At 45.6% G+C, this 15,047-nt stretch overlaps 1 protein-coding gene across 1 annotated transcript; it reads left to right on the top strand.

Moving 5' to 3' along the window:
- Window positions 1-5,933: 5,933 nt before the first annotated feature.
- tmem218 (transmembrane protein 218) lies at window positions 5,934-14,552 on the top strand (the record flags this gene model as incomplete). The annotated part of the gene is made up of 3 exons (XM_084436938.1): window positions 5,934-6,055; window positions 7,663-7,765; window positions 14,418-14,552. The coding sequence occupies 3 exons, from the start codon at window positions 5,934-5,936 to the stop codon at window positions 14,550-14,552; spliced, it is 360 nt and encodes a 119-aa protein (XP_084293064.1).
- Between the last annotated feature and the right edge of the window lie 495 nt (window positions 14,553-15,047).

Raw genomic sequence — 15,047 nt, forward strand, 5'->3', positions numbered from 1 at the left:
TGAGGATTATCTGCATTCCGCCAGAGATAAGAACCAAAGGCACAATGCGGTTCGCAGTCTTTAAATGCAGAATTAATAATAAGTTGTTGCTAATTTGATTTCTCTTTTGATCCCTGAATAATAAATCAATGCGGTCTAAAATAAGATTTTGATTGTATTTGGCACACTGATAATGGAAAACATGATTACTATAGTATTAACTGTACTTTGTTGCTTACCAACATTGAGCATTGAGCAGATATATATCTGAGACAAGTACTGAGGCAAACAGCTACTTGAAAGCCCACTTACTTTGCTAAGCGTCAATACCAGAACGTACCTACACTACAGTACCTGACATTATTCTGCTTTAGGAATGCCTCCCCGCGGTTTTTTCATTTCCTCCTTCTAAACTGAGAATCTGATCAAAGCGCTGATGCTAAAATAATTAGAGAATAACTAAAACCATGCTGTTTATTTCCACAGACCCATTTTCAAATCTGCACGTTTTCTGGAGAACCTCTGTCGACAGCGAATAGGCCTAGTTAGTATGAGACTGTTCAGTACAGTATGTGTCAAACAGGTTTAGGTCTAAAGTGTGACACAAACAACATTCCTTCCCATCTTTCTATCCAGCAACAGCATGAAGGATGAGGAACGCTGTCAGGGAAAAGCATCTCGCTAACGCTAATGCATTTTCATGATCCGTCTACTACCCGTCCTTGTGGAGTGGAGGGTTTTGCCAATCGCACGTGACGCTAGCAATATGGAGGATCGTTAAACCTGCCCTGCCGCTCGCCGCCGAGCATAAATCAAGCAAATCCATTTCCCTCCGTCTCGCGTCCCCAGTGGCGTCCTCCGAGCTGCGCCAGCACAGCGGCGGCGAGGGCGCAGCAGGCTAGGTCGTCCACGACGCTGAGCGTTCAAACAGGCCCCCGTCCTCCTCGGCAGAGCGATAGGGATCAACCCGGCTTAGCGAGGTCCCGGACGTACGGCCGCAACGCGCATCCCAATCGGCTGGACTTGAGCCGCGCCCTGCTACTACTACTACTACCGCATCCAGCTGTGACGCAGTGGGAAGAAAACGCTCCGCCTCGCGCTGGGCCCGAGAACACGACCTTGGTGCACACCAGAGAGAAACCCAGGCAACCAAAGGCCTCATGAATAATTCTAAGCACCATTTGTGCCTTTCTTGGGTGGTTTTAGAAAATGAAGTCCAACAACATATTAAGGTCTCATTCTTATCTGACTGCCAAGAAGGGGATTTATAAAATGACTATCAGTTGTACGACACAAAAACAAAACCTTGATGGTCTTCAGAGGAACATGATGCATTTGTTACTTTGGCACCATGAAGCTGGTATTAGGGGCACGAGCACGAAAATGGAAGACATTTACCGTGGGTTCAATTTCCGGAATGGTTTTATGGATGTACATAAATGCTTAAAGTGGTTTATAACATATGCTCTCCTCGGTCTGTTTACTGCCTTCATTTAGTCAGACTGAGTCACTTTATTTGTGATTATCTCCCCAAAAGCTGCAGGAGAGCACAGCATCGCACCTCATAATGTAATTTACCAATAGACTGGAGAATAGGAATATGCAAATAATGTCTGGGTGTTTTCAAGCTGCAATTTGGCCCCTGGGCTTCTTGTCCCATGACACCAATCATCAATTAAGATCCCAGCAGGGTTTTTGGAACATCTAAATTGGCAATATCCCAATCTACCGACATTAAGAACCATGTGGGGTACACTGCAACAAAGCACAACACATTTCTGACAAAGAGTTGAAGGGCGTGTGTGTATGTGTGTGTGTGTGTGTGTGTGTGTGTGAGAGAGAGAGGGAGAGACAGAGAGAGATAGAGAGAGAGATAGAGAGAGAGAGATAGAGAGAGAGAGAGAGAGAGAGCACCATATTACCATAGTGTAAACCATTTCAGGCCAGGATTCAAAATATGTGTGCATGATTTGAGCCATTCTGCAGTTTTATTTAAAAAATAATGAACCGACTAGAGGTATTCAGCCACATATGCTTGTACTCCAACTGCCACCAAGAATGAAATGAGAATGCATCGTTTACTATTCATCTCAGTGAACATTTAGTCCACTAAAAGTCCGCTGAAATCTCTAAGGCGCACGTGAGGCCAAGGCTATATTAGCCCGAAGAATAAAATACAATATTATTTGTGGTCTCTTACTTTCTGTAGGCATACAGTGAGAATTATAAGTAGGCTATCATTACAAAGAATATGTTTAATAGCCTAATCTCATACAATTTTACGGATCGGCCTATAATTTGCCAAATAGATTACGTTAGCCCACAAACATTATTTTCTATATTGATATCAAGTTCATACGTTTGTGAATGTAAAACGAAATATAAGCAAAATATGCATTGCTTTATATTTCCGTGGTTAGCGCATAGGCCTAAGATGTGTATGTCCCTTCCCCAAGTGTTGTTTTGTGAAATGCCGAGCCCACTGTGCAACTTGGGACCAAACGAGTCACCTAAAGCAGAAAGTTGCGAGAAATCTTTGCACTGTCCTGTCTGGTCCCTGCGTGACTCAGGGTGCCCAATCTTCCGTGTTATGCACCACGACCGAAAGCAACATTCCTAGTAGGATACGTTGAAAAACTGCATGGAAATAAAACGAATGGATTGCGATTGTGAAGTCGTGCCACACAAAGACTGGCAGGGCAGGAGACGTGTGGGTAGCGATGTCTCGCTCAGGAAAAGTAAGCCGTCGAAGACTTGCTGACAGCCAGAATTCAGCACCACATCAAACATGAATAAAGATACAGAGAAAGGCGTCACGTGTCAAATAATTTATTGCATGGACATGGATTAGAGGTTGATATCTTTAATAATTGGATTTTTAATAAATTATTGATGTGAAATGCAAAATTAAGTTTGTACACAAGTCGCTTTATTGTGTACAAATAGGCTACTATTTGGAGAGACAATTATTTCCAAATTGAATGCAAATGTTATGAGATATTTGCCACAATTACAATAAAACATGATTAGGCTATATCAAGTAAGAACATTTAAGCTAACTGAAATGTAATCACTCTCAAAACGATGCGTAAAGCTGCAATGGAGCACAGAATAACGCGCGCCTTGACTGTTTGAATAGTATTGATCACGTCCTAATTTTGTAGCCTAAATGTTTGTTTTCCCACATGCAAGTCTACATTGAGAGGTCGGTGAGTCTAGCTGGGATCATGGTATCATGGGCAAAGTTAGCTCTCCATGTCAGCCTGTAAACACTTTCCAAATCGGAGAGCATTCCAAACTACATTGAACAACCTTTTTATTATTATTATTATTTTATTTTTTATTTTATTTTTTTATCAGGGATATGTCACCGGGCAAATAGCCATCGATCCAAACCACAAAATCAATAAACGCACAAACAAAACAAACAAACAAACACATCTGACAATATGCTGGTAACAATATGCTCTTGTAAAATAGTATTGAGCAATAGATTGATCATGATTCAATAAACCCAGCAATCAATTTATCAAGAGATGGCTAAATAAATATTTCTTCAATGAACAGAAATCCATTGTCGCGCGTGAAGAGCGCATTCAGGTGCAGTGTGTAAAATGTCTGGTTGTATTCGTAGATTCCCTTCAACCAAAACATTGTTCTATTCTCCTCCTCATCCCTGAAAAAATACACCAAAATATCCGCGAAAAACGTGACCTATACACCAGAATCACAGATATTACCGATACTTTTTCTAATCCAAACCCCGCATCAAGCAAAATCCACCAACCGCCTTTCAATCCAGCACAAAAATGCATCTCTTCTCTGTTCTCCTTTCCTTTCCTCCTCCCTCCCTCTCTCCAACACTCTTCTCTCTCTCCCTCCTCCCCTCTCTCCCTGTCTATCTTGCTCCCTCTCTCTCCCCCTCGCTCTCTCCCTCCAGTCTCTCCCTCTCTCTCCCCCCTCTCCCTCTCTCCCTATAGCCAGGACTGGCCTGGCTGTCTGTATGAATAATGTCCTGCCTTTTGTAATGAGAGCGAGGGAAAAAAACCCCGCCGCTGGAGTGTTAGTCCTGGTCCATGCTCTGACATTGAAAATGAATGACAGCTTACCTGAATGCCAATCTTCATCAGACTGACACCAGGCTGACAACACTGCCTATACTCCCCTGCACGAGCAGTGACGTCTGCCATGTCAGACCCCTCCCACCCCCACCCCCCTGCCTCCCCGAAGCCCCCCTCCCAACTCCACTGGTCTCTCTCCAGTCCTCACACTCTCCATCAGTGTAGCCAGCTGGCCCCCTGTTGGTGCATATCCCAAATTACATCGTGATGATGGTCAAACACAGGAGATACTTGAGATTGGAACTATTTTGACTACAAAAAAAAGTTACCATAAGGTTTTTGGACATAGGGTTATAGGGTTAGGTCCATCTGGGAGGAAAGTTGATAGAAGCCAAAAACTAGTTGAACCCCAATTAATTAATTAATTAATTAATTAATTAATAATAAATCCAGGCATCACTCATAGCATTGGCCTCACAATTAGGCTAATGTAGATTGTTAGAAATAGCTGAGGAAAATGCAGGCATGGTGGTGCAGTGATTCACTGGATGAACATGGTTGCCAAGAAGCGCCTGCAGCCTCAATGTGGGGGGGTTGGCTGTAAAAGGTGGCCATTATGCAGGAAATTACCGTAGGAAGAATAGTAGTTCGTTGCAATGTGAGATTTAGCTGCCAGATCGGTTCACCATGAAGCACAGTACAGGTTTCCCAACACCAGCTGTTAAATTACAGCAAATTAATGTAAAACATCTCACAGCAGTAATGGCTTGACAATACAAAACTACAACCAATCCCCAAAATACAATATCCTAAATTAGCCCACTGTTTTTCTCATGCTGTCAAGTGTTAGTTTAATACTTTTATTGCCACCTCTTATCTCAGTCTAGGAGAGTGGAGTGACTATGCGCATGATTCATTAGGCCTATTGAAACTTTCTATAGCATGATAAGATGGCCATGACCATGACCTTTAGATTCCCAGCGGTGAAATACTCCTTTAATAAAGCATGGCCCAGATGCCAATAATTCATTGTAGGCTTTTCTTTTCAGGGGCAGGTGTGGCTCAGGAGATAGAGTGGGTCGTCCAATGGCCGTAGGGTTGGCGGTTTGAATCCCAGCTCCTCCGTTTCACATGTCGATGTGTCCTTGGGCAAGACATGGCCTTGCATGGCAGCTGCCACCATTGGTGTGAATGGATGAATGAGAGGCCATTGTATAAAAAACGCTAAATAAGTGCAGTCCATTTACCTTATATATGTTTTATTATTATTTATTTTTTTACAGTAGCATATTTTACTGGAAGTGATCTGACTTTGTTTAGCCTGTAGATAGGTGTATTAGATTTGGTCATTTTACAGTTTATATTTTTTCTTTGGTTTGGTTTCATCTATCCGCACGCAGTTTCAATAGGTTTATAACAGCTCGTGCAGCTATTTTCGATACGATGTGGTTGAGGACTTCAATTCCCAGCAGTCCATTCGGCGATTAGCTAGTAAGAAATACATTGATTGGCTGTGCCGAATGGAATCTAACCTATAGCATTATAGGTTACTTGTAACCAAGGAAGTCAGACAAATGCGTCGAAAAGCAGGTTGCGAGCGGCGATGTTTTGAATGTTTGTGTTGGGGGAATGCACTTGAAGTTATATTTGACTTAGTTTATGATATCCAGCCTTTACGTAGCTTTGTCTAGTTCATTTTAGCCAAGTTAGTTCGGGGGGAAAATTGTCATGAGCTCAAGTGAGCAGTCCTACGAGACAATAGCTAGTTTAGCCTGTCAGCTAACGTTAGCATTGGACTGTAACTAGGTAGGTGCAACACATTTCGACCTAGCAAGCCTAGCTTCTTCCCCACGTCTCCACTGTAACGTTAGCTAAGGTTAAAACAGTCCATTAATGGCTGAGACAATAACCTTATTGCCATTGGGCGTGGGCACGGGTGTGTTCATCGTGGCTCTAGTCTGGACTGTGGCTCTGGTGCTGGGAACTGTTCTCTCCAGAGCCTCCGGAACGACCAAGTAAGTGACTCAGTGGGTCGATGTTGACAATGACATACCTATCATTTAGTCGTCTTGTAGTTTCGAAGAGTTTAGCGTCCTAGTAACCATATTCACGCTACATCGGGTGCACATCTTATTGAATAAAGTAACGTTAGCTAAGCTGAACCAACGACTTTTCTCCCAAGACACTCGTCGTCATCATCATCATCATCATAGTCTACTGATGAAGTTCTTTGCTGTAGGTGTTTAAATGCAACCTTTTTAGTGTAGACTGTGCCTAGGTATGGCCTCCTTGATCTCAAGGTCTGGTCTATTTAAACCTGTTCTCACTGTGTTTATATAATTTATGTTTTTATTCTTTTTTGTACAACACTATGTGCTACATTGATTAATGGGGTTAATGAAATTGACATTGACAATGACATGACAGTGTTCTAGTTCCAGGTTTCTTTGCGAGAGGTTAAATAACCTGAGAGAGAGGGAGGGAGAGAGAGGGGGAGAGAGAGGGAGAGAGAGAGGGAGGGAGGGAGGGAGGGAGAGAGAGAGGGAGGGAGGGAGGGAGGGAGGGAGGGAGGGAGAGAGAGGGAGGGAGGGAGGGAGGGAGGGAGAGGGAGGGAGAGAGAGGGAGGGAGGGAGGGAGAGGGAGGGAGAGAGAGAGAGAGAGAGAGAGAGAGAGAACATGGTAATAGCTGGTGAATAGCTTAGATGTACTGGTACTAAATTGAGAAAAAGGAGAAATGGAAGTTAGGCTACTTGATTAGACTGTTAACGTTAGATGGTGATTTGATTGCCCTTTGCTTCATTTGCATATGTCCTTAAAGACACCCACAGTCAGAAGTGGCCAACAGGCAGTAGAATATATGCTTAATCAAATTCTATATACATAAACACACACACACACACACACACACAGTGGGTTCATAAATGTGAGTTTGTAATGTGTTGTGTTTGATGATGAAGCATGTATACGGGGGTTGATAGACGTGAGTTTGTGATGTGTTGTGTTTGATGTGAGTTTGTGATGTGTTGTGTTTGATGTGAGTTTGTGATGTGTTGTGTTTGATGTGAGTTTGTGATGTGTTGTGTTCGATGTGAGTTGGTGATGTGTTGTGTTTGACCAGCAGGTTGATAGATGTGAGTTTGTGATGTGTTGTGTTTGATGTGAGTTTGTGATGTGTTGTGTTCGATGTGAGTTGGTGATGTGTTGTGTTTGATGTGAGTTGGTGATGTGTTGTGTTTGATGTGAGTTGGTGATGTGTTGTGTTCGATGTGAGTTGGTGATGTGTTGTGTTTGACCAGCAGGTTGATAGATGTGAGTTTGTGATGTGTTGTGTTTGATGTGAGTTGGTGATGTGTTGTGTTTGATGTGAGTTTGTGATGTGTTGTGTTCGATGTGAGTTGGTGATGTGTTGTGTTTGACCAGCAGGTTGATAGATGTGAGTTGGTGATGTGTTGTGTGTGACCAGCAGGTTGATAGATGTGAGTTGGTGATGTGTTGTGTTTGACCAGCAGGTTGATAGATGTGAGTTGGTGATGTGTTGTGTGTGACCAGCAGGTTGATAGATGTGAGTTGGTGATGTGTTGTGTTTGATGTGAGTTGGTGATGTGTTGTGTTTGACCAGCAGGTTGGGCGTGGTGGCCATCTTCCTCCTGGCTCTCATCATCACCCTGGCCTTGGTGTTCTTCCCCCGCAGTTCAGAAACGCCCTCGCCGTTCAGGGAAAAGGAGGTACACGCACACACACACACACACACACACACACACACACACACACACACACACAAAGGAATTATCAGCCACTTTGACCATGTTCTGTCCAGTGAGTTCACTGCAATGCCATCTGGCCGGTGTTAGAACGTGCCCCTTAGGAGAACAAAGCGCTGTACTGAGGGTCTGTGTCTATTAGCCCCTCTACTCTGAGAGCCTGAGCCTGTTTTCAGTTGCTCCCAACCATGAGACATCGCTGGCGGCCGCCCAGAGAATCAAATCAAATCAAACTTTATTTGTATACCGCTAGGGATGCACCGATGCATCGGCCGAACATCGGCATCGGCCGATGTTGGCCTTGTTGACTGCCATCGGCCCATCGGCAAATAAAATGACATTCACCGATGGTAGTGGCCGATGTTATGTTGCAACAATTATGTCTTTTTTTGTTGCAAAACGTAGCCTACCCAGCTGCAGATTCGGAGAAGATCCGTGACGTAACGCCACAAACGCACGTGTAGTTTGCTTTCAAATTAAAGTGAAATAAAAATCGGCGTTTTGGAACCAAACACTTCATTTCTTTGTTTCCCTGGCACAAAAGGGGGAATACTTTACAGAGAGCAATGGGAGGGTGGGCATAGGTCCCACCCCTACATATTCCAGAGGGAAGCAAAAAAAAAAACAGTTCACCCAGGGGCCGAAATAGGTGAGCAGTAAAAATTACACACAACGTTTTGTGTGTCGATCTTTTTGTCTCTGACTACCTGGCCTGGGAGTTTTATGGACTGGGTAAGCTGCTAATGAATTGCTCTTCTTTTGGGATCAATAAAGTTGTCTGAATCTGAATCTGAACACTCATTCGCACGTTCACTAATTGACTCGCACACAAGCAGACACACACACACACACACACACACACACACACACGGTGCACACCACTCCTGTGTGCTGATTGTATTCATTGAACGTGTGTTCATGCTGTGTTCCAGGCAGCCTCTATGGACCACGACTGCACTCAGTACACCATTCTGGTTTTCCTCTCTCCTCGGCCACATTTCATCTCCTCAGATAATATTTCATGTTCCGTATGCTTCAATATGTTGATTTGACAGTACAGTTAGTAGGTATGGCAGGTGTATCATATCAGCAACATTGGTGTAGTTTTACAATCATGCCATCAAAGAGTATCGATATCAGTTCAAACGCATGACGGTGGTCAACAGTCTTTCTTCTACCTAGAGAAACTAAACCGCACAGCGTTTTTTCAGCGCGGGGGTGTGTGTGTGTGTGTGTGGGAGGGTCCCGTGTAGCTCACATGTTCCGGGCAGTACCAGAAGACGAGAGCGGCCTGGTCAGGAGCTCGCTACACACGTGGCAGTACCAGAACACCGGATTGGCTTTTACCGGGCCTGGCCGAGCGCGCGTCTCGGCGTTTGTGATAACGAGCAGCTCTGGTTTATCTCTCTCCGACAGCAGCGCCGCTCAAACAGACCGCCGCGTCGTTTCCTCGCCCCCCCCCCCCCTCGGCCCTGCCAAGTAAAGCAGCCAGCCCTGCCAAGCCGGCGTGTTGGTGCCCCGCGTTGAGCGGAATAGCCTTGTACAGACTTGCCAGTTGTGTATTTTATAGGCCCTGGCTGCGTTCCGAATCGCCTACTACCCTACTATATAGTATGCCAAAACAGAAAGTAGTATGTCCCAATACATAGTATGCCACATGCAGTATGGCAAAAATGCCAGGATGTGATACTACATCCGGTCGTATTTTGCAGTATGCACGCCAGCAGTCTTCTCTGCCTATTCTGACCCACAATCCTGTGCGCAGCGGAAATTACGTCACGTGCGAGTCGCGCTGGAGGCGTATGATGAATCCTGCGGCGCGCAGACAGATGTGCAAGCGGCAGCGGCAGCGCATTCAAGTGTTAGTACAGTAACGTCACTACATATTTGTAGCGACTCGTGTTGTGTGTATAATTGAAACATTAAAAGATACTATTGCTGCACGAAGCTAAGTGGATAAATGAGCGCAAATGTAAACCTATAACCTCAGCCAGTGGCCTAGTGGTATCTATAGTGGTAGCTACTAGCGTAACTTACTTCTGTAACATCAACTAGCCAGCTAGTTAGCTAGCTAGCTATGTGGTGCACTGAAGTTAACAACGTTACCTCTCACTCTTCTCATCATTCGTCAAATTTGCCAAAAAGCAGAATGCAAGCCAAGTCAGTATAGCTAGCTATGTACGGTACGACATACCAATTCAGCTCACCAGAAAATAGTTTGCTGTTAATGCACGAGCCTATCCAGGACGTCAGTTAGCTAACGTTAACTAGGTAGTTGAAGTACTAGTCAGTCAACTGCTTTGTCTCACTGGAAAACATCATTAATTTGTTAGGGACAGATGAACATACTGAGCAACTCATCCAGTGGATGATGGAGAAGGAGGAGCTGTTCACTGGGAAGAGAAATGCGGCAATAAAGGGGTTTGAGTGAGTAACACTTGACCCTATTTTACGAAATGTGATGAAAGGAGCATTTGTCATTGCTGGGCATGTTCCTTGTCCCCTTAGGATGTTTGTGGTTGAGCTTGGCTTGGAGGGGAAGGTGACACCAGCCACCATAAAAAAGAAATGGGAGAACCTCAAACTAAAATAGAAAGTCAGTCACCAGTGTTGTGTGTATGCCTTCGATTAGCCATTTACTATGCTTTAGTGTCATTAACTAATCCTGTCATCTAATTTGCAGGATTTGAAGTGTCCTAAAACAGGGGTCAGCACAGAGGGAGGGGAGGCAACAGCAGCCTCCTGGAAATGGTATGGGGTGATGGATGCTGCATTGGGCAGTAAGCCATCCATCACCCCACCATTGCTAATTTCATCAGCAAGCCAGGAGGCTGTTGAAGTCTCAACTCCCTCTGTGTCTGATCCCATTCCTGTGGAGGACGAGTGTCCTGCTGTACCACCACGAAAGAGAAGGAGGGAGGGAGGTCAGTCCAGTAGCCAGGTACTGGACTACCTTAGAGAGACGGAAAAGAGAGAGGCAAGACAGCAGGCACTAGAGGGGCAAAGGTATGAGGAGGCCAGGGGGAGAGAGGAGGCAGCCAGGGCTAGGGAGGAAGAGAGGTACCAGGAGAGCAGGAGGAGAGAGGAGAGAAGAGGAGGCCAGGAGGAGAGAGGAGGTGGCCAGAACAAGGTATGACAAATACAAGATGGTGTGGACTACTCCAGTCTCCCTCAGTATAACAAGATTGTGCTGTATTTTTACTCTTTTTTAAATCTTTAGTGTCTTTTACTTAATTACTTCTATTTTTTACTGTACTATGCACTTTTGGGAGCTAGCAATTGCATTCCAGTGCATATTATACCTGTATGATGTGCACCTGACTAATAAAACTTACAAGGGAGGAGAGAAGAGACGAGGAGGCCAGGAGGAGAGAGGATGAGTCTCGGTCAAGAGAGGAGAGGCGGGAGGACCGCTTTTTGGCACTACTGGAGGCACTCGCCAAGAAATGATCATTTAGCTTTGTTTGTTTTGTTTGTCTTGTGTTGCAGCATGTTTAATTTTATTAGCTTCATTTGTTTGCTTAAAATGCCTCATTAAATGTTTCGACCAACTAACCTGTGCTTTCTTAGAGCTCAATCAGTCAAATATACTGTATCCTGAGTGTTGAATAATTGTTGACTGATGGGTAGCTTGGCCTCCACTGGACTTGAAATGGTCTTTCAAAGCATCCACACTTTTTCCTTCAAAGTTACAGGTGAAACTGGGACAAAGTGATGTGTGGATTACACAGTACACAATACACAAGTCATGATTGATCATTAGATGTAGTTATGATTGATCATTGGATTTATACATCACACGTGTTAAACAAAACATAATGCATAATGGTAGCTTGGGAAAATGAGGGTGACAATACAAAATGAAGAACAAATTAACAGGCATCAAGCTTGGTTTTGGTGAAGAAACAATGAGGTGTGATGCTGTGTATCCTAATGTTGGATCGTGTAATCGTGTTCTTGGAGAGCTGGAACACAGTCAAGTGGTGCAGACACTGCTGCAGCCAGGAGATCATCAAAGTAGAGCTGCAGGATGGGTGCATTGGGGTTCAACTGGCAATATGTTGTAGGGTGGACATCCTATGAATATGAGTATGGTGATTGAAGTGAAATGAATGGGAAATAAAAAGTTAACTTAATTGCATGAATGGTTTATTTCCAGTTTGAGATACAAGGACACTACATTACAACTGCAATGATCTGATTATATACTGTCACATATCAAAGTTAGTAAAATGTAGGTTCAGTCAACTAAGTTACACAACAGAATTGGCAATAATGTTTACACTGACGTTACTAAGTTAAATGTGAGGCTGCTTCACATGCAGACAGGACATAGAATGACAATGACTGAAATGCATTATGTAATTTTACTGACGTGGATAAATACCTTGATCAGGTTAAAATGTACAATTCAGTTCAAACTACATCAATTGCAAAGGAACAACAGGAGAGCTCTTGTCCTCCGACGGTATTGGCGTCTCTGGCGTTCTCGTGCATCTGCAAGGGATTTACTGCGCCAACCATCTCGAATCTTGCGCGTCTCTGCGGACAGCTGTGGGCGAATGTCGCTTTATGGATTGCGACGGATGTGGTCAGCTTTCAGGGCGCAATGTTATGACAGAGTAGTATGTCCCAATTGGATGCCTACTGCTTGCAAAGTACGTACTTTCTGAGGGCAGCTGTAGTAGGTACTAGTAGTAAGTAGTAGAAGTATGCGATTCGGAACGCAGCCCCTGTCTGCGTCAGAAAAGCAGAAGGGCCGCTGGGAAAGATTTTCTGCGTTTTCTGTCCAGGCTGATGGGCGAGGTATTACAGCCGGCGGAGCCTCGCGATCGGCATTTTGTTGTTGCTGCCTTTACTCATTATGCGCTCTATTTTTAACCAGATAATGATTTGCTTTCATGTTTTTATTTTCATGCCTCCAGTCCCCCCCCCCCTACCCCTGATTTGGCAGTGAAATACTTATTGACTTGTAGATTAGTTTTAAATCTTGGGGAAATGCTTTTGTTGATGAGAAGAAAGACCAACAGCATTTAAACGTCCTACTAAATACAAATATCAAAGATTAGTCTTCAGTCCTGAACGGTGATTTCAGGTTAAGATCCCATTTTCGTATTGTACAGTTGATACATTAACCCCCGTACCTGTAAACATCGGGTGGCGAAATTGGTGTGTTCCTGTGCCTTTGTGTGTGTGTGTGTGTGTGTGTGTGTGTGTGTGTGCGCGCGCGCTCGCTCGCCCGTGCGTGCGTGAGGGTGTTTCTTGCATGCGTGCGCAAAAAAAAAAAAACGGCTAACCTCTCGCTGTTAAACAAAAGCAAAATATCACAGTGCCAATTAGGCCGGCCCCAGACTGCACCGGGAGAGCGGCTCCACGCCACATTAATAAAACATGGCCGCCAGCCCTCCAGCCTCGCCCGCGCTGAGCCCCGCGCTCCGGCTAATTGGCAAATTAGAAAGTGAGATGCGTAAAATGAGAGAACGCCGCATCCGTCCGAGACAATGCACCCCTCCCCCACCACCTACCCCGCTTCTCCATCCCTTCATCCCACCGGGGGCCCCCTTACACCACACCAAGGTTCCCCCCCCCCCCCCCCCGATCTTTATCCAGCGGTAGAGGCTGTTGCTGCTTCCTTGGGAGATTTAGCCTCTGTTGCTCCGGGTCTCTGGGGAGTCGGGAGGGGGGGGGGGGGGGTTAGTATTACCACTGATCCGTCCCACCCCTCCCCACCCCGGTGGTTTTTGTTGAGTTCCAGCAGGCAAAGCTGTCCGAGATTAACCCCCACCAAGCTGCCACCAGTACAGCTGGTTCCTTATCTCAGGAGCCCCCGACTAGAGACACTGACCCCCATCGACTGGCAATGGAGACTTTGCCTTTTCTCGGTATTGGGAAAGCAAATTTTAGGTCTAATTATCTGAATGAAAAGTGAGTGCTCCATGAATGTTGTCTTCAATACAGCTTCTTTTTACTTATCATACATGTCTCTGCATTCCATCAAGTTTTGGACTCGACAAATGGGCTTTAGTGAATACGGTCAAGCTCAGGGTTTCTACTGTGTTCTCAACATTTATTTAAATGCAATCAATCCTCTCTGATCTTCACAAGTGTCTGGGGGATTGATTTTGGATTCGGTGGTCTGTAGCAGTATTTATCTCATGTTTTAATCATGGGCTGTAGTCATTACAGCGTACAGTTAAGACATTGAATGTGTATTCATCATCCACCGAGGTGCAGGGGGAGAGGCTGTGGAAGCTGAACCTACAGAGCATGTCTTCTCTCCAGCACAGCAGCTCTCACGGAGGGCCTCTCATGACCCCTGGTGGACAGAAAATTAATATCTCTTTCTCTCTCTCTCCTTCCCTCACTCACTCTCTCTCTCCTCTTCCCCTCCATCTATTTCTCCCTCCCCCTCCTCTCTCTCTCTCCATCCCTCTCTCTCTCCCCCCTCCTTTCCCTCTCTCTCTCCCTCCCCCCTCCTTTCTCTCTCTCTCTCTCTCTCTCTCCCCCTCCTTTCTCCCCCCTCCTCTCTCTCCCTCCCCCCTCCTCTCTCTCTCCTTCCCCCCTCCTCTCTCCCCCTCCTCTCTCTCTCTGTCCCTCCCTCCCTCCCTCTCTAAAGATCGTGGACAGGTTCTTCATCGGCCGCTACGTTCTCCTGGCGGTGACGAGCCTGATCCTCCTGGTGTTCTTCTTTGCGCTGCTGCCCTACCACATCCTGGAACCCGTCTACGCCAAGCCCTTGAGAACGCACTAGTGGAACCCGTCTACGCCAAGCCCTTGAGAACGCACTAGTGGAACCCGTCTACGCCAAGCCCTTGAGAACGCACTAGTGGAACCCGTCTACACCAAGCCCTTGAGAACGCACTAGTGGAACCCGTCTACGCCAAGCCCTTGAGAACGCACTAGTGGAACCCGTCTACACCAAGCCCTTGAGAACGCACTAGTGGAACCCGTCTACACCAAGCCCTTGAAACACACTAGTGGAACCCGTCTACACCAAGCCCTTGAGAACGCACTAGTGATGCCAAGGCCGGCAAACTGCCACAGGGAGCCCAGTGTCAACGTTGTACACCCACCACTTGTGATGGGGAGGGCCAACTTGGAGGCCCCTCGATGAGAGGGACCACAGATCGCCGCGGCCCGAGCCAAAGCGCTGGGAAAGCCAATGTTTTCTCTCTGGTTTAAGTGTTGCGTTTGTTGTGGAGAGGGTTTGGGGGACGACCAAAACGAAACAAGTAGGCTATGACTG

Source organism: Borostomias antarcticus (genome assembly GCF_949987555.1).
Source record: "Borostomias antarcticus genome assembly, chromosome: 1".
NCBI classification, from domain to species: domain Eukaryota; kingdom Metazoa; phylum Chordata; class Actinopteri; order Stomiiformes; family Stomiidae; genus Borostomias; species Borostomias antarcticus.